Below are 25,548 nucleotides of genomic sequence, written 5' to 3' on the forward strand. Positions count from 1 at the left end.
AGTTTCTACAAACATTCGTTTGGCATTTGTGTTATATTAAAACATAACACTGACTTTTTATGAAAAGCGTGTGTTTATGTAGGGATGAAGCAAGTAAAGAAACAGGAGTGATACTGAACATTCAAACATGATAGTACTTTTTGTGGGTAATTCCTTGTACTTCCCTCTTGAAACAAATGGACTAAAACAAAACAAATGGACTAAACTAAAACAAATGCTGTAAGGCTGTGGAAGAAATAATTCTCCATACCAGATCAAGGAATGGATCTGATCGAGTGTTGAGTCTCTCAATACTGCATTTCTTTATCTTTTTTCTTTTTTCTCCTTCAATACTTTTTCATTTGCAAAAGTTAATTTCTCCCTGCACGTTAAATGTTAGTAAGCCTCAGACCTTAGCTCTCACTATTCCTGCCATTCTAAGAAGCATTACCTTGTGACGTTTCTTAATTCTTTAGGTAGAAAGGTCGGTGCTGTTTGGCTAGACCAGAGTCAAACTTTTATATACTAAAGCAGTTGGAGAGTGTGAGAGAGAAAGTAGTGCATTAGACCAGAATTATTTGGTTTGTGCCTTGAAAAAATAAGCTACTGTCTGAGTGAAAGGCTGCTTAAACGTTTGTTTAATGTTTTATAATTAAAGTTCTTATCCAATACACAACAGTAATGAATAAACCTCTTTAAGTTCCTGGAAGATATTTTGTACACGGTAACAATATTTATTTAAACTTTGTTATCATGTTTTGGTACAATATTGCTTTTCAGTGTAGCCACAAAGGAGAAGATGCAGTGTCCTAAATGGGAGTATTTATAAAACAGCAAAACCTAGATTTTTTTTTTTTTTTTAATGTTTTTTTCTTTCTTCCCCAGCCATCTTCTCTAGCTGTTTTGCACAGGTCTGCCTCTCGGAAGCTGTTTGGGTTTGCTCATCTAGAGTTCTAATTCTGTAAGGCTATGGAATTTGAACTGTGTTACAAAGGAACTAAACTGGTCTATCATAGACAAGCTGATGACATGCAACTATGTGATTTTTGAGACTGCCTCATTCAGTCCAAAAATATTAATCAGAATTTAAAGGAATGCTGTGTACAAAACAAACTTTTTGCCTTCCTTGTAGAACTTCCTGCTGTCAGACTGCTTCTATTCCTTTTATGATCTGCGCAAAGAATTTCATGCTTGCTACCCTAGTTCAGCCGCCGTGAAAGATCAGACTATCAAGACCATGGCAGAATGTATCCTTTTGCTGCAGCTTTTACACCCAGTTTGCGTCCTTAGGTTTTAATCTCTGTAATCATTACAGGTTTTATTTTTCTAAACTAAGACAGGGGTTTTAAAAACTCACAGGTAAAATGGAAGGAATGTTTGCTTAAATGTGTGTTGGGGGGAGTGGCTCTGCTTGTAATTTTTTTTTTTCATTTTGAGTCTAACACTGAGTTCTAAACCATATTTAGTAAATCCACTAAAGAAAACCATCACTTGCTTTGATCTTAAAGGAAAGGCTTAGCTGTCAGTGGGCCTTTTCAGCACCAGTTGGCCTGCAAGCTTCTACTGTTTGCAGATAGTAATAGTTCTCTTGTATGATCCTGACTGAACTGAGTTTAAACCAACCAACCAAAAAAAACCAAAAAAAAACCCCAAAAACCAAACAAACAAAAAACCAAAACCAAAAAAAACCCCAACACCCTACATCTAAATTTTAGGAGGATTGTTGTGGCCCAGCTGAATGCTATTGAAGTTCAGTTGTGTTTGAAGTGATAAGAACTTATTCAGCTTTTATTTTTTAACTGTTAACGCTGAAATGATGTAAGCTATCAATAGTTTTCAGACTGTTGACTGTTACAGTGAATATTAACCAGTTTGAACAGAGTAACAAGTATCTAATGGTCATGTGTCCCTGCCAAGACCAGTAAATTTGATTACCAGTTCTGTGTTAGTATCAGGAAAGCCTTATGACTTGTTTACAAAGAATTGTGCAAGTCTGTTATTTTCTGTAATTGCCTATTTAGATCTAGGCTTAGGGACGGATGAATCGGAGGAGGACTTTGGCGTGTGGCAAGTGAAAACCATGGTGGCTATCATTTTCAGCATGCTCTCTGAAAGTTGTAGTAAGTGAACTATTTATACAGAATGCTGAAATCTCTTTTTTCTGTAAGAATTGGCAGTGGTACTGTCATTCTTAAGTAATCTCTGACCCTGGTTATAGTTAAACTTCCTGTTTTGTTGCAGATCACGTATTTACTGAGCCTGAAACTGTGAAATACAAGTATGAAACAGGTCCTTGGTAAGTGCCCTTGTCATGGTTGTTTACAACCAAAGATGAGTCTTGTCTACAGCAAGGAAAGCTTGTGAATATTTCCCCACGGTCACTGTGAAAGTAGTTTGGCTCCTGAGAACAGTAACAGTGTATTCAGTAGTCCAGTGTAGACAGACTACAGCTGGTATGTTGAATGCTGCACTTTAGTCCATCCCTTTAAAGTCACTGCAAGTTAAACGCTCTTTGTTCTCTAGCTTCTGTTTTGCATGGCAGCAAAGCTGACTTATCTTACCCAGTGGTGAAGAAATATTTGCGAACTTTCCCTAAGTCAACAGGGGTAATGGCTAGTGCACCCTGTGTGCGGCTGAACTACGTGGTGTTTCTGAAGAGTGGTCTAATATGCTGTATTGCATATTGGGTTTAGGGAGAGAAGAAACAGAATGGTTCTTTGTTTTCAAATCCATTGTGGCAACTGTAGAATGAAACATCTTAAGCATAGGTAAATCGTATTCATATTTAGGACTGCCTTGTAACCATCTATGTTGGATTGTTAGATCTTTCAAATAAAATTAATACAGTTCCTTATTACTTTGAGAGTCTTCCTATTTTTTTTGTTTTTAAGGAACTGCAGTGTGGTGACAACATAGTGCATCTTAGGCATTGTCTATATAAAAATATTATCCTGGTTATCTTTCCTTTCTTTATTGAAATGAGTAACAGAATTAGAAGAGTCTCAACAGCAAATATACTCCTGATTTACATGTTAAATTAGTTGCAAACTGAAATTTGTTAAGATAATGGAAAACCTAGATTAAAGCTTACTTTGGCTTCTTTTTTTTTTTTTTTTTTTTTTCTTGCTGTGCAGTAGTAAATCTGAAACAGTGGACAGTGAGACAGTAATACGTGCAAGAGGTTTGCCATGGCAGTCTTCAGACCAAGATATTGCTCGATTTTTCAAAGGACTCAACATTGCCAAGTAAGATAATAAGAATTTGTCTTGCTTTATCACTTTGTCTTTAATAGCAAGTTCTTTTAACATTTGTTTAACGCACATCTCCAACGCCCCCCACTAGAGTCCTCGCTTCTACTGTCTTTCCCCACCTTGGCCCCTTCCTACCCCACGGTCATAGCTGAACAGATTTAGCAGCCTTAGGTGTGCAAGAAAGAATTTTGAAGCGTGTGAAGAAGAAGAGAGACTTATCAATTGAAAATCAACATAAGTTCATTTATTGCTAATGCCTAAAGGGAGAAACTCCTACTGCATTAATCAAGGCAGAGTCCAAGATGTAATAGGAACTTTAATTTTGTACCAACTCTTCAGCATTCTGCTATACCTCCTAAACAGGCCAGATTCAGAAACCTCCAAGTGCTGTTTGGAAGAAATTTTCATATGACTGATGTGTGTACACCTCTGTGTATATATATAGAGCGAGTTTAATTTAGCATGGCTGTCACTTAATATATATTCCAGATTCTCAACACTGAGAAAATGTTTTTTTTTATTTAGAGATATGAGGAAATTCAAAAATTTGCATCCCAAAGATGATAGGAAGGGCTTGCAAATTTATGTCTGCATGGAAGTTGAGAAAGTGGTAAACAGCATGAGATCCAAGATCTCACTGGTGTAGATTCTGCAGTATAATTGTGTTACATTAAAAATGAAATTAAATTGTGGATAGCAGCACTTTCTTTTTCAGTGTGTAAACTCTGTGTTAAAGTCTGATTTCTCTACTATTCTTACACAATTGTTTATTAAATGCGTTAAAGATTCAAACTAAGTTTATTTTTGTTGGTTTTACCCTCCAGAGGTGGTGTGGCTCTTTGTCTGAATGCTCAAGGAAGAAGAAATGGGGAGGCATTAGTTCGGTTTGTCAATTCTGAACAGAGAGATCTCGCACTGGAAAGACATAAGCATCACATGGGTAGCAGATACATTGAGGTAAAAAGTAGTCACTTGAAACAAATCTCTGGAGAGCAACCTGAATATTTTAGTCTACAGTTTTAGATGAGAACAAACTTCACTTCTGTTTTTGCCAAATACTTCACCAAAATACAATTCTCTCATATGTGAAAGAGTGTATGTGTTTTAGAGTTGAATGTTGTAATTTTCATGTGCGGTGGTTTTTTTTTTTCTTTTCAAGGTTTACAAAGCAACTGGGGAAGAATTCTTAAAAATTGCAGGAGGTAAGTGATGCTGGAGGTTAGTGTAATTACTAAAGTTCCTAGGAGTGTTGTTCTAGTTCTTTTTTTTTTTTTTTTTTTTTTTTTTTTTTTTTGCTGAGGACACAAATGGGTAATGAAGTAGCTTTTCCTGTTTTGCCTTCCAAGAATACTTGACCCTGTCAAGTTCTGGTTTCATGTGGTTGAATTTGAGCTGTGAGCGTTTGGGCTGTTGCGTTCACAGACAGGTCATGCTGTTTGGGAGGAAGATGAGCCTTTGCAGTGGAAGTATTGTGTACCTTGTATAAATTCACACTAATCTCATCTTTGTTCCAATTTCATTAAAATATGAAACACTTTCAGGGTAAGGGATTTTCACTTCAAAATAGATTGCTGGGAGTTAGTAGTGTCTCAGGTCTTCTGTGGGTTTGTTGCTAGCTACTTACCTCCTGTATTGCTCCTTAATGCTTTGCAGCTCCTGTATCCTGTGGAACTGACTGACCAGCATGACCATATGTTGTTGGCTGATCATATGCTGTTATCTTTCTACCAGGCACCTCCAACGAAGTGGCCCAGTTCCTGTCTAAGGAGAATCAAGTTATCATCCGCATGAGAGGCCTTCCATTCACTGCTACTCAGGAGGATGTTTTGGGGTTCCTGGGGCCAGAGTGCCCAGTCACAGGAGGGAAAGAGGGACTTCTTTTTGTCAAGTACCCAGATGGCAGGCCCACAGGAGATGCATTTGTGTTATTTTCCTGTGAAGAATATGCACAGAATGCACTTAAAAAGCACAAAGAAATACTTGGAAAACGTTACATTGAACTCTTCAGGAGCACAGCAGCAGAAGTCCAACAGGTTGTAACTATTGGCTGTGAGACTCAAAACTTAAACAGTTTTGAACAGTTTAAGTTAAAGAACAGTTAAAACAATTCTTCTAACACTTGCACGCAAATATGTTGTAGACAACCACGAAAGTCTATTATGTTAAAGATGTCAAGTTCTAGAAAGGGCAATATGTGCTTCCTGATTGGCATGGAAAATTGCACAGTTTTTTTTTTTTTTCTTTTTTTACTGCCGCTGTTGTTTGGTTTTTTTTTTTAACATCCCCCAGATTGTAAAGTAAACATCATAGGATAATTTTCTTCTACTTCTTAAAGGTTGACTGAAATCACAAAAATAATTCTAAAAATATACTAGATTGATAGTATTGTAGTAATGCTTCTTGAAAATCTGCGGTATTGTCTTTAAATTCTGGTCTCCGTGTACAGAATTTCTAACATTAAGTCTGAATCTGGATGCATTGAATCAGCGTTTCCTACAACTGCTTTGTTGGAAAATAAGAATTACCAGGATGTATCTGATTTTTGGTGAAAGGAAGTGAAATAGTTATTTTCCTAAGATAATATATTTCACTTCTTAACCTATCCTTCACCAGTTCCTATCATCACCTTCTTAAACTGGTACAACCATTTTATTTTGGCACCAGCAACTCAAGCCTGTGAAAAACACCACGTATTGCATTTTTCTGTCTGATACAGAATATTTCTAGACTGGTAATGCCAAAGGGAACCATTATGAGATTTGATCTGGTCTTTGCGTAACCACTGGCTATAAAAACTTAATACAGTTACTGTTTCAAACTGTGACATTAGAAGCCTTTTCCATAGAAGGGATGGGGCAAGAGAAAGAATATCCATGCTTGTAGGCCTGCCATTTCCCCTTAGTACTGTGATACAGAGATTAGAACAGCCAAGAATCTGATATGTGTGTTGTGAAGACTAAGTGAAATGGCATGGTGAGATTCCCCCTGCCAAGAGAATGAGGCTAAATTCTCTAAGGAACAAAAACAGTGTTGCAGAGACCAAGTCTTTGCTCTCACTTTTGTTAGGGAGACCTGGATAAAACTTACATTCTACCAATATGTCATTACTTCTTCCTCTATGACAGCTGTCTAGGGTAACACCCTAATTTTTTTGCTGCTTGAGCAAGAGATGACTTTTTAGAGAATTATAGACTGCTTGTTTGAGTAATTACAAGGGGTAAAGCCAGCTCTCCTCTACTTAGTGTTAATACAAAGTAATTGCAATATTCTATACACAACTGAGAGAGATTTCTGGCCTGAAATGTGCTACAAGTAGATTCTTGAAAAAAGGCTTTTGTTGAGACAAACTCCCTAGGCTGAATCATTATTGACAAAACTAAAGCTTTATAACTTCTCTTTTGGTACCTCTTTCAGTGGAATGTGTTTCTTTATTTCTGATAATCATCGCTAAATATGTTTTTCAGCAGTAGGCCCCAACAGCAAGTTATGTTCCCTTTGTCATTTGGGAATGAATCAAGAGAAAATAAAATGTTGAGATCAAGGTCTCCTATAGTTCTTACCTTTTTTTTTAAAAAAGAAAAATTAATTTTTTATTTTTCTTTTTTCTCCACACCCCTCCCCCCCCACCCCCCCCCCCCCCCGCCCCCCCCCCCCCAAAACCCTGTACTTCGAGATGAGCACTCAGGTTAAAAAAACAAGCACCCTCACTTAACTGATCAGGTTTTATGAATGAATCTAAGCTAGTGTTTTTACTTATTAGTTATTTCAGGTCTCAGTTCTTTTACAATGACTGTTTTTAATTTACCCTAATTTAAGGAAGAACTCTATGTGACAATACTGGTTTATTAGCACAAATATGGTTTTCAGGTACTCCCTTTTGGGATATTCTAAAATGAACTGTAATCTGCTTTTAACTTTTTTATAATGAGATTAGAAAGGTCTGATTTTAGGGTCTAGCAAATTAAATTTGTTAGACTTCCCCTCTCCCCTTCTGAGTCTGAATCTTTCAAATTCCCAACAGGAAACTATTCACAATAATTTGGTTTAAGAAGATTTTTTTTCTCTTGATGTTGGAAGTGGATTTATTTAAATGTGTGAAATAGTATTGTGAGAATTCATTTGTATTCAGCCAGATCATGTGTAAATCTCTTATCAATGTGCCTTTTTGCCAACAGGTACTTAATCGATATATGTCAACACCTCTTATTCCCACTCTTCCAACTCCCATCATTCCTGTCATACCCCCACCATATACCATTGCCACGGGTAGCATACGTGACTGTGTCCGCCTCAGAGGCCTTCCTTACACTGCTGGCATTGATGACATCCTGGATTTTATGGGAGACGCCACAGGTGATATCAAGCCCCATGGAGTTCACATGGTCCTTAACCAACAGGTAACAGCGTTTTGCATGGGAGGGCTGACTTTCCAGTTATTGAACAGGGTTAGAAGTCAGGGTAGCTTACCTGTTCTTGGCTGTGCTTTAGGTCTTCCATAACCTTGAGAAAATATTATGTTCTGTTTGTCTGTCTTTTTCTCATTTCTCTTCCCCTTTTACATACACACTTGCTTTTCTTTCTTTTCTTTTCTTTCCGTATATGTATGCCTAAGACTGGGGAGGATGAAGCTTGTTCTTTTAATGATAGCTTTATCCTGGAGGCTATCTGAAATACACAAGACAGAAATATCTCATGTTAGATGGCATAGCTGCTCTGTCAGCTTCAGGGTTTCTGCTCAATGGTAGCTGGGTTGTTTGAGTGGTATTTGTGGAAAAATTAGGTTTCTCTAACTTCTATCTTGTTTAGAGACTTCTCAGGCTTTAAAGGAAGTTTGTAATTAAAAATTGTGGTTTGAATATATTTTAGTGACATAATCATAGGGATATTTTACCCCTGTTGTTTTGTGTTAAAAATAAACTCTATTAGCCAAAGAAATATTGAGGTATTAAAGAAAACAAATGAGAGAGATCCATTATATTTGTTTTGCTTTTTTATTAAGTTTCTAATATTTTATATATACAGCAATGTCTGTCGGGTTGCAGGAAATCAAACCTGGAAATCAATTTCTAGTGTAGCTATGGACTTTACTAAAGCATGTCTGGAGCTTTATACTGTTATACTATTACCTAAAAAGTAGTTATAGGGAAGGCAAAGCCAGACTCTTCCTAGAGCTTCACAGCAAAAGAGTAAGAGACAGTGTTAATAAACTGCATCAAGGAAAATTCCAATTGGGTGAAAAGGAAAAAAAAAAAAAATCACAATGAGAAATTAATTAAACGCCTGAACAAGTTCCCAGAGATGCTGTGGAATCTCCACCCCTGGAGATGCTCAGATTTCAAGTGGAGAAGGCCATGAGTGGCCTGGTATAACGTGAAAGTTAGCCCCACTTTGAACAACATTTGGATTAGAGGCCTCCAGACTTTGTTTCCATGCTAAATTATTCTCTATTTCTTTCTGCAGAAGATGGAAGTCATGTTGTGTTAAACTGGGTGCTGCTTACATGAGTCTTTGCCTTTCTGCTCCTAAAAATAATTGTTGAGTTATTAGTCATTGGTGCCAGATGAGGAAGAACAATACAGACTTTCAGTAAACATTTGATCGTAGAACTTTCTGCATTTCTTGTGCTCTGGGTGTTTTAATAACAGATTGATTTATGATTATTTCCCCCCCTCCCCTAGGGACGACCATCAGGTGATGCTTTTATCCAAATGAAATCTGCTGAAAAAGCCTTTATGGTGGCTCAAAAATGTCACAAAAAAATGATGAAGGACCGTTATGTGGAAGTATTCCAGTGTTCGGGAGAGGAAATGAACTTTGTTTTAATGGGTGGCACTTTAAATCGTAGTGGCTTATCCCCACCGCCATGTAAGTTACCATGTAAGTCTCCAATTCTTCTGCTCTCTGCTGCTAAAGGCTGATATGTGGTAGGTGCTGAAGCTTTGTGGCCTTTCACCTTTTGACTTGGGTTTTGCCGTGATCAATAATCATCCATCTGTACACATGCTGAGATTGGAATTGTTCCCTTTGGGCAATAATGGGACTGATCAGAGGCATTTTTTTTGTATTTTCGGTGGTGAGTAGAGGGCAGCAGTGAAATTGTTGCACACTTTGCTTTTTATGGGTGTACTGTTCTTCTGAGCTCTGCGGTAGACTTGCCTGTAGTGAAGCCTACTTGGAATTAGAGGGATTTTTAAAAGGGGGAGAAATTCTATATTCTAGCTGCCAATGAGTGCTCTTGCTATCTTGCCTTAGAGCATTGAGAAGGTACTCTATGGGCTTATTTCTGAAGGAAAACACCCACTGGGATGATATGCTAACGGACCCTGGAGTGGTGAAGTTGAATGGAATTTTTATTTTTTTTTTTTATTTAAGATTACAGTGAACCTTATTGTGGAAATATAATGGAACTTTACTGTACCATTCTAATTAGTCTCACTACAAAATCACAAAGCAGATATCGATGTGTATTTGCAAAATAGTAAAAAGCTGCAAAAATATAGTATATAAAAGCAATTTGACTGCACACCAAGCCAAGCTTAATGGTCCTATGTAAATCAGGTATTTGTTCATCAAAATGCATCAGACTAGTGATCTAGTGGGGTATTCTTTTTTCCATTTGCTATATCCTAAAGATGCTTTTTGAAGTTGCGGGAGGCTTATACATGAAGACTCATGGTCAGCAGTTGTGGATGCTCATGTGTAGCTAATGTTATGATACCTTTGTCCCACAGAGTACAACTTCTGTAGAAAGACCAGAGGGTGTGTTGGTGTGCACGCCTGCTTTCTCTATGCACATGGCTTTATGCTTTCTTTGAATAACTCTGAAGTTCCCTGCTTTCCATTTACATATGGACAAGGCTGCTCAGCTCTAGGAGTTGTGAACTCTTTGGATTGCTCATTTTGAATGCCCCAGTTGTCATTCATGGTGAGGTAGCAGGGGTCTCCAGGGGAGAGGCTAGAGAGCATTCTTTGCACAAGTCTTCATTAGTCATGCCCAGATGGTATTAATCACATTGGCATGAACAATTCCTTTCGTATGCAGAGATCTCCATTCTGATTGGGTTTTGTTGCTGTGTCCTGGTTTGTTTTTAGGTCTTTCTCCACCAGCTTATGCTGCTTTCCAAACAGCAGCTGTGATCCCAGCAGAGGCAGCGCTTTACCAGCCACAAGCCCTCTTGCCAACCACCAGGACTCCCCAGGCCTCCGCGACTGCTCCTCCAGCTGTTACCTACTACCCAGCTCAGGCTGCTCAGCTTTATATGAATTACACAGCTTACTATCCCAGGTAACCCCTAGACTTAGCTGCTTCTCTTGACATTTCATCTCAGTGGAGCAGGCAACTGTGTGGTCACCTGTGAACAGCTCTTAAATTTGTACTTCTGGTGTAGATAATCCTGGGAACTTGATGTTCATCAGCAGAGGCAGTAGCCATTTTGACTGATTCTCTGTGGTCTTGTAATGAAGTTTGGCTTTTCTGTAGGTTCTGTTTGAATCTTGTGATACTGTTGGTCTAATATTTAACAGTGGTTTTGGCACTGGGGCAATGTCATCAAGGCGGTTCTATTTCTTGGCCAAATGAGAAGCAGTGTCAATACATGCCTCTACCCTCATCCCTTAGTTTGTTCTTCTGCTTACAATACTGTTCTTTCCATACTGAAAGACTCATCATAGGTGTGAACTACATTTGATTGCTTATATCAGTGAGGCCAAAGAACACTTTACATGTGTAAGCAAAGCAGATCCCCACCTTTTCCCTTCCCACAGGTGGTATCAACATGGCTCACTGAAGTCTCTGGTACTTGGGTCCATGGGGAAATAGCTTGTTCATTGATAGTTCCTAGGCTTGTGACATGAGTATCTGGTAAATTGCTAGATGGGCCCTGACCAGAGGTGCTACTTTACTCACTGTTTTGTGGCTCAGAAGTACCAGACTTGGGCCCTTACATGCTTTTCATACTATGATTCTCCCCCTTTTTTTTCTTTATGGTTTTATTAACAATCTTAGAACCTAAGTCATCTGTAGCTACTATTTTTCTCCTTGCCTGTGAAATAACAAATGCCATTCTTTGTCTTCAACTACAAATGTTAGCTATTTTCCTTTTCCTCCCTTCTCTAAAATTAAATTATCAGATTCTGAAGAGAAATTAAAAAAAGTCCACAAAGTAGTCCACATCAGGGCTGCTTGTTTTTCTGTGGTTTTGGGGCTTATTCTCAAATTTAAATTTTCAGTTTCATCTTTGCCTATTCTGAGTACTAAAACCAGTTATTTTTTTTTATAACAATTTTGCCCCTCTTTCTCTTTCAGTCCTCCAGTATCCCCTACCACAGTGGGGTATATTGCAGCTCCTCCTGGAGCTGTAGCCGCTGCTGCCACTGCCACCCACACTCCGATTCTGCCCCAGCCTGGAGCATTAGTCCGTATGCAGGGCTTGCCATATAACACAGGAATGAAGGAGATACTCAGTTTCTTCCAGGGGTACCAGGTTAGTATGCAGTCCTTCTCCTTGGTATTGTATTTGGATCTCCGAGTAATGATCAGTGGGGATGAAACTGAGCAAGCGAGTGCTTTTGGAAATTGCTGAATAAGTATGCAAGCTCAATGTTGTCTGTTTCACTGGCAGACTGAAGTATAATATACAATTTGCCTTATTTCTTACGTAATAAGCATATCCTAATTTGAAAGCAGTGATTTAGTATCTAGGGTTAGGGTTTCAGTTTGGAGAGACAGAAAATGCAGAGCCCCAGTGTGAGAGGGGCTGCCAGAGGAAGACGGGGGCTGCAGAAAGCTTTCAGTCCTGGCCACTTTTTGGTGGGAGCTGTAGGTAGGATCAGTGTTTGACCTTCAAGACTTAAGTGTTAAAGTCTGCTGAGAGCAAATTTCTAGGACAAAAGACTGTGACCTAGGTGTGGTGGCTTGCTTGCAAAATGAGAGAGACAGATGCCTCTGTCAGACGCTCTTTCAAGGACTAATTATTTTGGTTACAGGCAGGAACACTTACCATTAAAACTGCATTACATTGCAACCTAAAGGAAAACTGTATTTTCCTAACCATTTTATACTGTTAGCAAATATTCTATAGGTAACTTCTGTTAGTATGTACTGATTCAATGCTCTATCAGTGAGCAAACATGTAGAAACTTACCTTCTTGAGGAACATTAAAAAAAAAGCACCATGTACAAATGTTTTTTTCCAGCAGCACTTACTTGAATTCATGGAATGGGTCTTTTCATGTCTTCTGCCTTTCATCTCAGGATATTGTATCTATATCCATGTTTTGTCATCACATTTTTACTAAAAGGAAAGATGATTGAATATGGTATATTCTGGTGAGTATTTAACTTCTGTGGATAACAACACTTACACAAATACCAAATCTGCCCTTTTGGTACTACTCAGAAGCCCTGACTTAAAATCGTCTTGGTGGGTCTCAAACCACTGTACAAGTGATATGTGTGAAAAGAAGACAATTTTTGCATGTTTGTCCTTCGGAATTCTGTAAGTTGGATAGCAGTGGTATTGCTAAAGGGTAAGATGTGGATGGATTCTTTTTAATGCGTAGCAGCAGTTAATATGAAACATTCAGGCATGGTATGTTTTCTTTTTTTTTTCTTTTTTTTTTTTTTTCTTTTAAGATTCTTAAAGGACAATGGGCTTTAATTTGTAGAGCCAGATGTCTCCTATGTAAATGAAAGTAGACTGAGAACAGATGCTTAAATGTATATGTTCCAAGTTTTGAGTATTTGGAAGATACAGTGCTCTACCTGTTGTGGCTTCTTTTCAAATATGACATTTATGTTTGAAAGTAGTTTCGCATATTTGGTTTTTCAGTGGAAAAATTCAAAGATTAGCTTATAAAAAATGTGATGAATTTTGATAAACATTAAAAAGAAACTAAATGTTGCATTTTAGGGCTTTTTCTTCAACAGATATTTCCAGAGTTCAAACCAAATTCCATTACTTGTGGCTTTCATGATTTCCAGACAAACAGTAGTAATCATTCATCTGTCCTTAGCCACTGATATTTTACCTTTTTTTTTTTTTTTTTTCTTCCCGCCCTCAACTGACTGGGGTTTTTGGTGGATGGATGGTGGGTGTATTAAAACCTTCTGTGAGGAAGCCTATTTTCTTAATTGAAATTGAGCTGGAAGTGTAAGTGCACCATTGAAAAATGTGACCTGAACCTGTCTGTGCATGGAACAGGTCAGTGACAATGTCTAGTAGCTCTGTCTTCCACTAAATCTTCAGTTTAGTGAATCTGGACTTTGGGTCTGGTACTGAATGTGCACTTTTCCTTGTTTCTGCATTTGGAGAGCAGTTCATAGTGTTTGTATTGCACAATTAAATGTTTCAAATGAATAGAAATTTTGCCACAAGGTGAAAATTATATTCTGCTGCAACCTCCTGTCATCATCAGTTACTGTTATTAAATTGGTCACCTCTTTGATTTCTTTAGAAGATGTTGTCCAAATGAGATCGGGTTCAATATCTTATAAAGGAGCCAAGGAATTATTTTGAATTGTTCTTGGAATCCCGCATGTGGTAATGCTAGTTTTATACTCGCTCATTCCTTTAGGGGAAAAAAGAGGTGGTGACTTACTGTCTTGGGACAATATTATGTCTCTGGAGCAATAACTAATCTTTTTTTTTTCTTTTTCCCTCCCCTTTCCTCTCTCTTCATGTTATTTTTTTCATTTTCTGCTGCTGCCCAAGGATTTATTGCACGATGCTTCTGCTTGTTTATAAAGTGAGCCCCTAATAATCGTCAGTGGTTTGGGCATGGTTTTAATCTTTGTGTAACTAATTGATATCGGTATTCAGTGGGCTTCAATGTTGGTATTCTGGGAACCAGATCGGAGATGCTGAGATTGAAGGGTGATTTTTTTCTTTGTATGTCCTTGTCTGAAAGGAACAGGTTTTAAGTTCTAGTTCTTGCTTTATTCTCTTCTGGTTTCTTCCTTCAGTCTTCATGGGCTCTGTATATTGCATGTATGCACATGTTGCTACTTAAGTGAAAGCATCTTTCATACCAGACCTGCCTCTTAAGAGAGAGACTTTGCTCATCATGGGCTTCAACAAGCTGGTCTCAACATCAGTACATGCTTCTAATAATAAATAATGTAAAAATCTGCAGATCAGTATTTTCATTTAATTTTACCAGCACTAGCCTCTTGTTTAGTGGTTCAGCAGCTTGATTTCTTCTTGTAGTTCTGCTTTCTTGTTTTTGTTGTTGAAAATTCCTTCCAGCTTGCATGTGTTTAATGTATCTTGCATTAAACAATCTTGAAAACTCTGTGAGGAATTTTAATAGTAAATCTTGGATATGGTAATTTTCCCCATCACCTTTCCGTATAATATTGTAGTGTACTGTAACCTTCAAAAGAGCTAGTATTAGTACTCTCTGATTCAGTAAGTAATTCATGTTAAACTGCTTTTTAGTTGTACTGTAATGTAAGAGGGCCATCGATTTGACTCCAGTCATATACTGGGTACATAGCTACTTAACCAAAACCACAGCAACAAACCCCACTGTACAATTCCGATAGGATAATGGAATGACAGTAGTTGCCTTTGACAGGTGCTAAAACACCAGCTGCTCAGCACATGCTGGTCTTTGGGCATGATGTTGAAGTAAGTGATCTATAGATGTTTACAGGAAACTTCCCTTATAATTTTAAAAATATGTGATTGTGAAGAGACCCTTCTAGAATTAAGAAAAATAATTCATATTTCAGATCTTATGGGGAAAAGTTTGAGGAAGAAGTAGTGCAAAAATAGTAATTTGATGCAACAGACTTCTCAGTGTTACTTTAGGCCATCACTGTACAGTTGCAGAAGCAGTGAGAGAAATCAAGTAAATAAGGAAGCAACAGGTGTAGTAGTTGGGTGATGGACTTATGTGAAGTTGTATGTGCATGTCAGAACAAAATTTTTCAATAGAAAGTGTTTTTCTTTATTTACTGGCTAAATCCTCTATGGATTTTACTCTTTAGCCACTAAATTAATCAATGAGAAATATTTCTAGTCTCCAAATAATGACCTTTTTATTTGCTTCTTACAAGAATGCAGATTTATTGCTAACATTGACAGAGTTGGTATTCTGACAAGAACTCTGTTGGGTTTGTGTACAAGTAGATGCAATTTAACTGTGCCCATGGTCTTAGCTGACCAAAAGCTAATTCATAACTGTTGTCTTAGTTAGGATTCAGCATGCGTTCAGTAGTAGTTGCCCAGTTTCTTGGAGATTGGCATGAATGTAAAGTGAACTTGTCTGCCTGAAAAAGACCACGTGGATTAGTTCTTAGAAAGCGGACTTGCTATTTAGGTAAGCTGTGTGTAAGTATAGTAGGATGCTTCATTCAGAACTAGTGAAAAAATAAACTTGGAGAAGACTAAGATTTAGGGGCCATGATCACTACCTGAGCTTTATTTAAAGCTTCCTGAATCTGCTGGAAAAGGCTGGGATGGAAATGTAGGGACTTCTTTGTGTATATATTTTTATGTAGGAGAAGCTTAAAATGAATACTATTCTTTAAACCAGTACTGGGCTTAGGTGCCTTTTATCTGCAGCTAAAAAGAGCTTTTGCAGTATATTAATCCTCTAAGTCTTCCGAGACCCAGAATTCAAGGCTCATTGTTGGGGAGGAGGAGGGTGGCTTGTGCTTATAACAGTAATAAGGAAGTGAAGGGAAGTGGATGGATGGCTAAATTCCAAGGGCATTAACAACATTTCTCTCTCGTACCAGGACAGCAGGCTTCATTGTTGCTGACTTCTTAGGGATTAGGGTTTTTTTCCTCTGAAATGCATGCTTGAACAAAGAAGTATTCTCTATTTCCTATGGGTTCCTTTTGAAATCTGATGCTTCATAGTCTGAGAGGGATACCCCGTTGTCTGTGTGCCAATTGTAGGCATAGCACCTTCTGACTAGGGAAGGGAAAGGGGATGTGGTAGAGGAAGAATTCCCACTTACTGGGACTTGAAGTCATCTGGCAATACAGATGTTATTATATGCTCGCCTCATGCCCTCAGAATATAGTACGCTGTTTGTTTTGCTTCCTTCCTAAATTTGTCTTCCACCTGGAAATGTTGCCTGTGTGGAGACAGTGTCTTTGAGACTGGGTCTAGTAAATCAGTGGTTACTGTTTCTGTCTGTTGCCTCCCATGCTTGAAGCAAGAGACTAAAAGTGGCACCATCTTCAAGCTGTATTTTTGGGAACAGACAGTACGTATTTCACTATCTGTTCCACAAAGCATTCAGGTGGTGTCTGTTCCACAGAGCATTCGGGTGGTTGCTGGTGCTTGTGTCGGCACTCATAAGGTACAATCAATATACTTTAGTGGCAAAGCTGGTTTAGGGTATTTCTCCCAACTCATGTGCCAAAGGTTACAGTTATCTAGTCGTTAAATCAGATTCTACGTTCCAGACTTACTATATCTAGACTTTTTTCCAAAGTTTGAGAGGTGGATTTCCTCCCTCTGGGAGCTGTTCTATGATGGAGTGTATCAGTAGTTTAGGCAAGAATTGCAGCTGCAATCCTGAAGAGGCCATTTTGCCTATGATGTTTTCCTTTCCCAGTGGGAACTATTTCTATCTTTCATTTCCCCTTGTTTTTCTCCCGGTTGGGGCATGTCTAAATATACTTTCCAATTTTAATTTTGTTTTTAGCAATGGATTTTTTTTCCCCTAGATTGCTTTGCATATGCTGTTTTAGACTGATCTTTGAATGTCCACTGCAGGAACTGCAAAAATTAAATGGAAATCAATGTCCCACTGGTTAGTGACCTGGTTAAATCTATGTGAGGGGACAAGGACAGTCCCATAATTCCCTTCAATGTAGCAGGTATTTCTGAAAGAAAAAAACTAGCTTGAAGAAAAAAAAAATGCATGTACAAGGAGAGAGTGTAGTATACTACCTCTTTATTAACCAGTCAGTCTCTGATTCCTATCATCTTAAAAAGCTTTCCACTGCTGTAAGCATAGCAGATAGTCTGTCTGGGAGATGCTACCATACTGGAGGTAACTATTGGTCAGAAATGGTCATTTCCTTTAGGAGAGAAGAGTTAGTGTTATTTAATATATATCTGTAATTTATTATTATTATATAGTCTATTGTAATATGTTATTTAATATGATAATAAGTGTTATTATTATACATGAGTTGAAATATCTCTGCCATTTCAAATGTTAATACCTAGAAAGATATTTACCTTACACTTGTAAGGTAAACTGCTGATTCTGTAAAGAAGCAACATGTCCTTCAGGTAACATCATTTTGCCATTATTAAGAGACATGGCTTAAGCTATAAACATCCGCACTGTCAAGTTGGAAGATAACAACAAGAAGAATGTAGGGAACAGGAAACACCATTCTTCACTATTCAATGCAATCTCTGTTCCAGTCAGTTGTGGGGTTTTGTTTAGTCTATGTGCATATTCTCTTGCCATCTTGCAGCCTGCTGTAGAGCTAATTCTTGACCCCAGAATCTTGTTTAGTAACCACTTGCAAAGGTTTTATTTTGCTTCCTTCTCCTAGGTTAAGTTCTAAATGTAAACCTTATCCCATACCTAGTTTCCATATTTAGTTTCCATCTTTCTTGATCCTAGCTCCCATCGCTGATCACTGGAAGAAGTCAGTATAGCACCAGAGTGTTTGCTGAGAACCATATCTTGATGTCCTTAACATCTGAGGCTGACTTTTCTAATGGAGCTCTTCATTTAACAATGGTATTCAATCTTCTTTACTAGACTAAGCTAGACTTCTTGATGGCTGCTTCAAGGGGAAAAGTGAAATTGCTTTATTGTCTGAATTTTTCTGCATTCTCCTTCAGTCATTCTAGGAAATGGGTCTCCCCTGTTCATCATCTATGAGCATGTGAGAGTATCCAATTTAATAGGATGAGAGGAAGGAAAGCTTTGATAGAGATTATATTTCATAGATTAAGTAATGGCTTAAAAAGCAAGATTTGCTACTGCATCATTCCAGTAGACCACTATATTTTAATGCTACTGTTGACATACTGAGAGTAAGTGGAAGCCCCTGGGTGAGAAAGAATGACAGAATCTTTTAGGTTGGAAGAGAAGTCCAGCCCCCCAAGAGCTGTGAGCTCAAAGGGAGGAGGAGACAAGGCAGCAGCTCTGAGGAAAGAGGCTGTGTTTCATTTCAGAGAAGCAAGGAGGGTGGGAATGAGGTGATAGTGGGGTAAGAGGAAGATAGTGGAGGCACTAATAGTGAAGTCTGCTTTTAATTGTATTTCACTGAAATTTAAGGGGAACTATTGCAATATTTGGTAACTTCTTACCAGTTACTTGTGTGTTAAGTGTAGGTATTTGAAAATACAACATGAAGTGTGGTATCGTCTCAGTACTGTCGTACTGTCTCAGGTCTCAATAACATTTATACAGGAAACAAACTGCTAGAATCTAGCTCAGTGAACTTGCAACTGGTTATACCGAGGGGTTAAATCACTAGGTGGTATTTTTCAATCTAAATGGAAGCAGAATTTGGCCTACTGCATTGCAGATGAAGCTAGCAAAACTGTTTCTATTTTGAGCGATGAGTTTATAGGTTTACCTTTGGCTTTACACTGTTTATCCTGTGTGGTTGGATGCATTTGTTTTGTTTTTATGGGTTTCTGAAATGCAGACAGAATCGGAAGTATTCATGATCATGTACTTCCTCAGGCAAGTTGGGTTAGTTTCCATTTCATTCACAGGGAATAAGAGTTCCCCACTTTATTTCCTAGCTCAGTTTGCAGTACCACTTTTTAAAATCTGTAAGTTTGAAGAATTCACTGTTCCACAACTTCTGTTTTGATTAACTGTAGTCTCTTACCTATCTTTCTTGTGATTAGAAGTTGCTTCTATTGCTAGGTGTTTTGAATTTTTTTTACTTTCTTTTTTTTCTTTTTCTTTCTCTCTTTCTTTCTTTAGGCCTAGGCCTAAGCTCTGACAACTTTGGCATTTCTGTGCAGGGTAGTTTTCCCACCTTCATGTTTTTCTCATTGTTTATGCATTTCAAACGTAACCTTTTAAACACTGTCCCTTGCAGAGACTATAGACCTTTACCTACTGTACATCTACTGATAATCTAAAGTATGTACTATCTTGAGACATTCCTTCCAAAGAGTAAACTTACATTTTGTAGATTTGTTTCAAGGGCAGGTCTGGGAACTGATAAATCTAATATTTGCTCGGCCTGGTTGCCCTGGCAGAGACTATCTAGAAAATAGTTCTTGTGTTTGTCTTTTACTTAATGGCATGGGTCTAGATGTGAAGGTGGCTAGAATTCGGCAGTAAAAATTCTGGCAGGTTCTTTTCTTTTACATTCTCTGGGCTCTTGGTTATTGTTCTCTATGGAAGGTGTATACTGTGATGGTAATTTTTTTTTCTTTTCAACTTCACTTTGGATGGATACAACATGTCTTGTATGCCCAAAATAATACCTTTTTCTCCCTAAGCTGGCAGGAGACTTTTTGTATTATAGAAATGTCAAAGGAAGGTGGCATAGTATGTCTACATTGTGTGCATTTGTCGGTCCTCTAAAATGTTAGTGCAAAACAGCCATTTTAGGGGGAGACAGGAAACTCTTCTTGCCACAGAAAGCATATTTGATGACTTGGGTTATGCTAAAAATTTTGTTTTATGGATTACAGGAGCCACTCCAGTAGTCTTCGTAGCATGTGCAAGTATGCTCAGTCCCTTTCCAGGATATGTAATTTCGGAAAGATTATGAGATGGATACAAAGCAATCTTTCATATTCCCCAAGATCTTTTTACTGACTATAGATTTTGTATTTATATCAGGCCCTCCAACAGTATGCATGATTACTGTTCAGATTCAGGATCTCAAATATTTCTTAGATCTGATCCACATGTGGGGTTTTTGTTTTAATTTATTGGTGTGGCTGTACTGTACAGTCACTATTTTTATTTTAATATTCTTCTGCTACAAACTATCATGATGCAGTTACACTGGATAGTTTATTTCTTTTTCCTATATGGAAATATAGTAGTATAAATGCTGTTTTATCTTCTAAGTGCATTCATGCCAGGACATTGTTTTTCTTTAACTACACTGGTGTGTAGTCTATGTGTAATAAACACTTCAGCTGCATATAATAGTTGTATCAGTCTACCCTAGAGAAGCTGCAGTTTATTTCCATGACTGCATAAAAGATCTGAATAAGATCTGTATACTTCTTCTAATCCCCCACTTCAGTATGCGTGCTGGAAGATGCTCAGCTGGCCCTGTTAGAGTCATTACTGAAAGCACGATTATGCAAACTTAAGAGTTTTGTTACTTGATGCTGCTGTCTCAGAATAGGAGGAAAAAAAGAGCACTTCATAGTCTGAACTATTTCCCTTCCTTGATAAGGAACAGTTCAAATACACAGTTTAGAATATTTCCCACATGCGTTTAATTCTATAACCAGTAATTCAGTTAACTTTTTTTTATCTTGCATAAAAATAGTATCTGTCAAATTCACTGTCTCCTGCCAGTTATTATAGCTGATGCTCTTAATTACGGTTGCAAATCATCATCTGTGTGGCTTGCTGTACCAGAACTGTTCCTTCTCTTGCTGATTATCATATATCACACTTGTACTGTAGTATGCACCTGATGACTACAATGGCCTTATTCAGCTGAGCGATCAAGCAAGGAGTGTGTTACAAGCACCGAAAGAGTGGGTCTGTTTGTAACTCTTTGTAACTTCTGAAGAAGGTAAGATGCGACTGGCAGAAACTGGGTTTCCAGTGGTGAATGGGAAGGGAAAGAAGGGCTTGGTGATACGGAGTTTTTTGCTTGTGGCTTTTTCCCCTTCTTAGCTTGCATCGGGATACTTGCTTTAACCTTTCTGCTTTTGTCCTATTAAAAAAAATCAACTAACCGAAAGAAATAGGCCAATTGTGATCTGTAGTTGATGGGATAGCAGTGGTGGAGGTAGTGTGATTGCCTGGTTCTGCTCCGATGGTGTGTTAAACTTCTAGAGGGGTTTATTAGTGTTTGTTTCTCAAGTGAAGCTTTTAGTCCAATATTTTATTTTTAGTATAGCAGTAGAAGATGATTTTTTTTTTTTCCTTGATATGGCTACAAAGCGCACACAAATGTATGTGCAAAAAACCTCCAAACCTCTAGCTTTATCTTTTCTGTATCACATAGCTGTCTGGAGATTAATTTCTCTGTTTCTTGATCTCCCTAATGCAATGTGAACTATTAAATTTTTTTTTAAAGAGATTTCTTTGGTATAGTGGCTTTCTAATGCAGCTAACTAAATTTGCTAATGGCAAACTTCCCCACATTTTTGGCATTAACACATAATTCTTAAAGAAATTTTGTTGTGACCTATGTCACTAAGTCATGGCTTCCCAATACTATTGTATTCCATTCAGAATGCTACTGATTAGTTACTACATTTTTTCTCTAATTAAAAAGAACACACAAAACTTTCAATACAAAAAATGGCAATCAAATACTGTGCCTTGATAGAAGTACCTTCATACATAAAGCTACCTTCACATAATCACCATCAACTCAGTTGTTTTCAAATTAGTTGGTTTCTCATGATACTGTTAGATCTGCTGAGGAGAAGATAGATTAGAAACTGCATGGTCTAATGGTGTCCAGAAGAACACCCGTTATTATTCTGAGCATTTTGATATTTATGTGACCTTGGACAACCTGTTTAGCTCTCTTGTTTTACCCAGATTAACTGGAAAAACAGATCAGCAATAGGGTTCTACTATGTATGAGTTGGAAACAGTCTTTGACTAGAAAATAATTCATGGAGTAGCTCATCCTGAACTGTGAGCAGTCCAAAGTGGTATCGTACAGATACCACTCTTTTTAGAACAAAACGTCCAGATAAAAGATGTATATGGATTTGAATCTGTATTTTAAAAAATATACGTACATAAAGAAAAAATGTATTCCAATTTACAAATCTGTATAAATAAGAACCTAAAACTAGCGTGTCTTAAAATGAAACTGAAGGGTTTTATTTAACCCTTTTAATTATGTTGCTTGCAGAACGTGTAGACTTCTCTGCTAACTTTCTATGCAACTCTTATAATGTGTATTTCCAGATCCTTACCCTGGTATTATACCAAGGCTGCTATTTAAACTACTTTTTAAAGCTCTCCTCTGTGCTCAGACGTCTAACTGTGCTTCATGTGTGTTTTCAGCTGACTCTGAACTGCAGTGTTAAACTTACATTCAGGACTGATGTGTAAATGACTTGATCCCGTATGGATTAAAAGCAAAGAGCTGGTTTAGAGCAGATCATCTTTTCGCTCAGATTTGTGGCTCAACCCAAACTGTGTACAACTTTCTCTTTGAGCACACTGTTACTCTGAAATAAACCAGGATTACTTCCAAACCTGAACTGGGCTTCAGACATGATGTTTTATTTGTCTTTTGAATTTCTTTCTGCATGCTATTTCTTTACTAACTTTAGTTCTGTGAGGAAAAAATGATATGAAGTCTGTGCTAACTGTCTTATACATGCTTTTAGTTTCTAAAGTGTATTGTTGCTTGTATCTCAAAATACTTTTACTGCCTGCTAAGTGTTTGGGTGAGTGAAGCTCTGGCATGTACTTGCTTTATTTTCATATGCTTGAATGTAAAGCTGATCAGAAACTGCTGCTGGTATTAACTGAGAAGTCTGATATTTCTTGCAGTATACCAGGCACGCATAAATTCTACAAAAAAGTGAAACCCTTAAATATTTTAACCTTTTATAAAATCATGAGGACGTACTTCAGATGAACTTAACTTGAATTGGGTTGATACTCATAACTGGTTGGTTTTCCAGATAGGCCATATGTTTTGCCTGGCACTGATTTCTCCAACAAACTAATCTTGTATGCTGAGCTTCTGATCCTTCAGCCTTTGGTTTTGAAACTTCACTGAGATCCATTTCTATCTGACAGATAGGGCTTCCAAACTTAGCTTGGGAGAACTTCCAGCCTCTTGTGAGAAACGGCTGGGGTACCATACCATAGGGCAGACAGACGTCTGCTTTAAACTCAGCATTTTGAAACCATCTTTTAAGAATTCACAAGGGCAAATGCACTGCAAAGTAAATCAACTCCAATGACTAAAGAATCTCATTTGCTATCCTGCTTTTTTTCCTTAGCCTTGTTAAAATTACAATAACAGTTTCTTTAATTCATTTGGACTGCACCAAATTTTACTTTGTTTTACTGAACAATTTTTCTTGCACCGTATACCTGTGTTAAGTTCACCTCATCCTCCCAACACAGAACTCTCATACAGCTCTATCTGTTTTTTTTTTTAAACTTTGCATGTGAGTATTCACATGCCTTTAGCCTTTGTCACTTGGCCACTAGTCTGCGTAGTACAAGAATTATTCACTGAACGCCTGGACTTCCTTGCTCCATTTACCCTTTGTTACCATCTCAGTCTTTCCTTTCTTGTCAACCTTTAATCTGAATTTCTTTTCTAGCAAAATCTTTGCATGGAATTATGTCTACATCATTTTGTTCAGCACAACAGCAGAATAAGAGCTGCTGCTGTTCTCCAGGCCAAGCTTTTAATCTTTGGTCCCTTCTCCTCCTTCCTGTTCTCATATCCAGAATCTTTTTGCCACAGACACAGGAGTGGAGTGAACCAGATGCACAGCATTAAAAACTGCATTTCCAGGTGTGGTCTCTGGGCTTAATAGCTCTTTTTTCTTTTGTCATCTTATACCATTGCAGCTCCATGCAGATTCCATCCTCGTGCTTTACAACTTCAGTGGCCAGCCCAGTGGAGAGGCATTGGTGACTTTTCCAAGCCTGGATCTAGCCAAGAAAGCAGTGGCTGAGAAAAACGGACAGCTCCTGGGAAGCCGCTATGTAGAACTGTACCTGGTCTAACTAAACACTCTTTGGGGGATGGGGAAAGAATGCCGCACTAAACACCGTGCCTTTGGCAAAATAAGACGTCTTCCCTTGCCACCCAGGCAGCAGCAAATGTGCCTTTTCAGCATAACGTGTTGGAATATAGAGTGGTACATGTCATGCATTTAATTTGAAAAATGGCGTATCCTATGCCAAAGATAAAGTGAAACCAAAAATTATGCAGTTAATTTACTTAATTTCTAATGTACTTGTTTAAAAATAAGCAGACCCGCTCCTGGCATCTAGTTAATTCTGAAGACAACCTAATAGCACTTCAGCTATCGCAGCCATGGGAGAAACCTGTTCGGTAGCATTTGAAGTGGGAAGCGAAGCTTGAGTCATTCAGATTCTTCTGTGTTTAGTTTTTAAGAGTTTACACTTGACGAAGTGTCTGGGTTTTGTAGAGTTTAAATGTCTTTAGAAAGGTCTTTTGGAATGCATAGCTTTCCCAGTTCAAAGTGTAGATCATATTGATTTGTTTTGTTTTGTTCTTGACTGGAAAATACCAGGATGCTGGACCCCAAATGCAATTGTACTTTCTCATGCTTTCATTATATATTGTTTTGCAGAAGCCGTATTTGTCTTTCTTACCAATGTACTGCTGCCAACATGTAAAGCAAAAGAATAAAAACAATGGCAAACCCAGGAAAATCCTCCCTGCCCACCCATAACTCCCTGCCCCCAGCCCCAAACTTTTAATCTCTACAGGACAAAAATGGCACATAAACCTGAGTACTAATAAGTTATATTTTTTTATTTAAGCATAATAGCTTTCAGATACTGTATTAAAGATTTTGCTCTAGTTTATGTGCATGCAATTTTGTTTACATCTTTAAACTACTTTATTTGTATATTATGAAACGAGATACGTTGAAATCTAAATCCTCTAGTGCATGCTTTTTTCTTTTTCCTTGTGTGTGTATATACATAAGCTAGAAGAAGTACTTTTACGTCATGTAGCATGTGTTTAAAAAGAGACATCTGCTGTAGAAGCACTAAATGACTTTGTTTTTACTGTGCCTTACTTCAAAACCATTCCAAGTGCAATACCAGCAGAGCAAAATGTAATGAATCCTGTTGTGACACGTTCATGGATGTCTGAATTGATCTTTTTTGTTAGTGTACAATTTGAGTTGTGCTTAAAAGAACTGAATGATGTATGCTTCTTTATATTACAACAAATAAAAGAGATGCTTACCATGCGTGTTGGCTTTTGAAAGTAACTTATGTTTTGTTTTAATGTATTTTCATGAGGCATCATTCTCTGATAAATAACCTTTTACTCGTTTTTCCCTTTCTCCTAGATTTAGGTAAGCATACGTACCTTGTGAGAGTGGTGTGATTTTTCTTTGTTTTCTTTTTGCATGTGCTGGTAAGCCAGAAAGACGCATTATATATGTTTCTCTTGTAGTGGAA

The 25,548-nt window shown here is 37.8% G+C and overlaps 1 protein-coding gene across 3 annotated transcripts in view; it reads left to right on the top strand.

Annotated features, from left to right (window-relative positions):
* Nucleotides 1-24,108, top strand: part of ESRP2 (epithelial splicing regulatory protein 2) — a 43,946-nt gene extending 19,838 nt beyond the window's left edge. Inside the window, exons 4-15 of one of the 3 annotated variants that reach the window (XM_068411412.1) lie at nt 1,112-1,226; nt 2,001-2,099; nt 2,221-2,275; nt 3,114-3,224; nt 4,055-4,187; nt 4,390-4,432; nt 4,962-5,263; nt 7,406-7,627; nt 8,909-9,107; nt 10,323-10,515; nt 11,536-11,713; nt 23,950-24,108. In XM_068411412.1, coding sequence (XP_068267513.1) covers nt 1,112-1,226; nt 2,001-2,099; nt 2,221-2,275; nt 3,114-3,224; nt 4,055-4,187; nt 4,390-4,432; nt 4,962-5,263; nt 7,406-7,627; nt 8,909-9,107; nt 10,323-10,515; nt 11,536-11,713; nt 23,950-24,108 — 1,809 coding nt within the window. Of the gene's footprint in view, nt 1-1,111; nt 1,227-2,000; nt 2,100-2,220; nt 2,276-3,113; nt 3,225-4,054; nt 4,188-4,389; nt 4,433-4,961; nt 5,264-7,405; nt 7,628-8,908; nt 9,108-10,322; nt 10,516-11,535; nt 11,714-20,841; nt 20,932-23,949 lie in introns of those variants that run through there. The other 2 variants (XM_068411413.1, XM_068411414.1) reach the window with 2 other exon arrangements.
* Nucleotides 24,109-25,548: the final 1,440 nt, after the last annotated feature.

This window comes from Nyctibius grandis, chromosome 12 (assembly GCF_013368605.1).
Source record: "Nyctibius grandis isolate bNycGra1 chromosome 12, bNycGra1.pri, whole genome shotgun sequence".
NCBI classification, from domain to species: domain Eukaryota; kingdom Metazoa; phylum Chordata; class Aves; order Nyctibiiformes; family Nyctibiidae; genus Nyctibius; species Nyctibius grandis.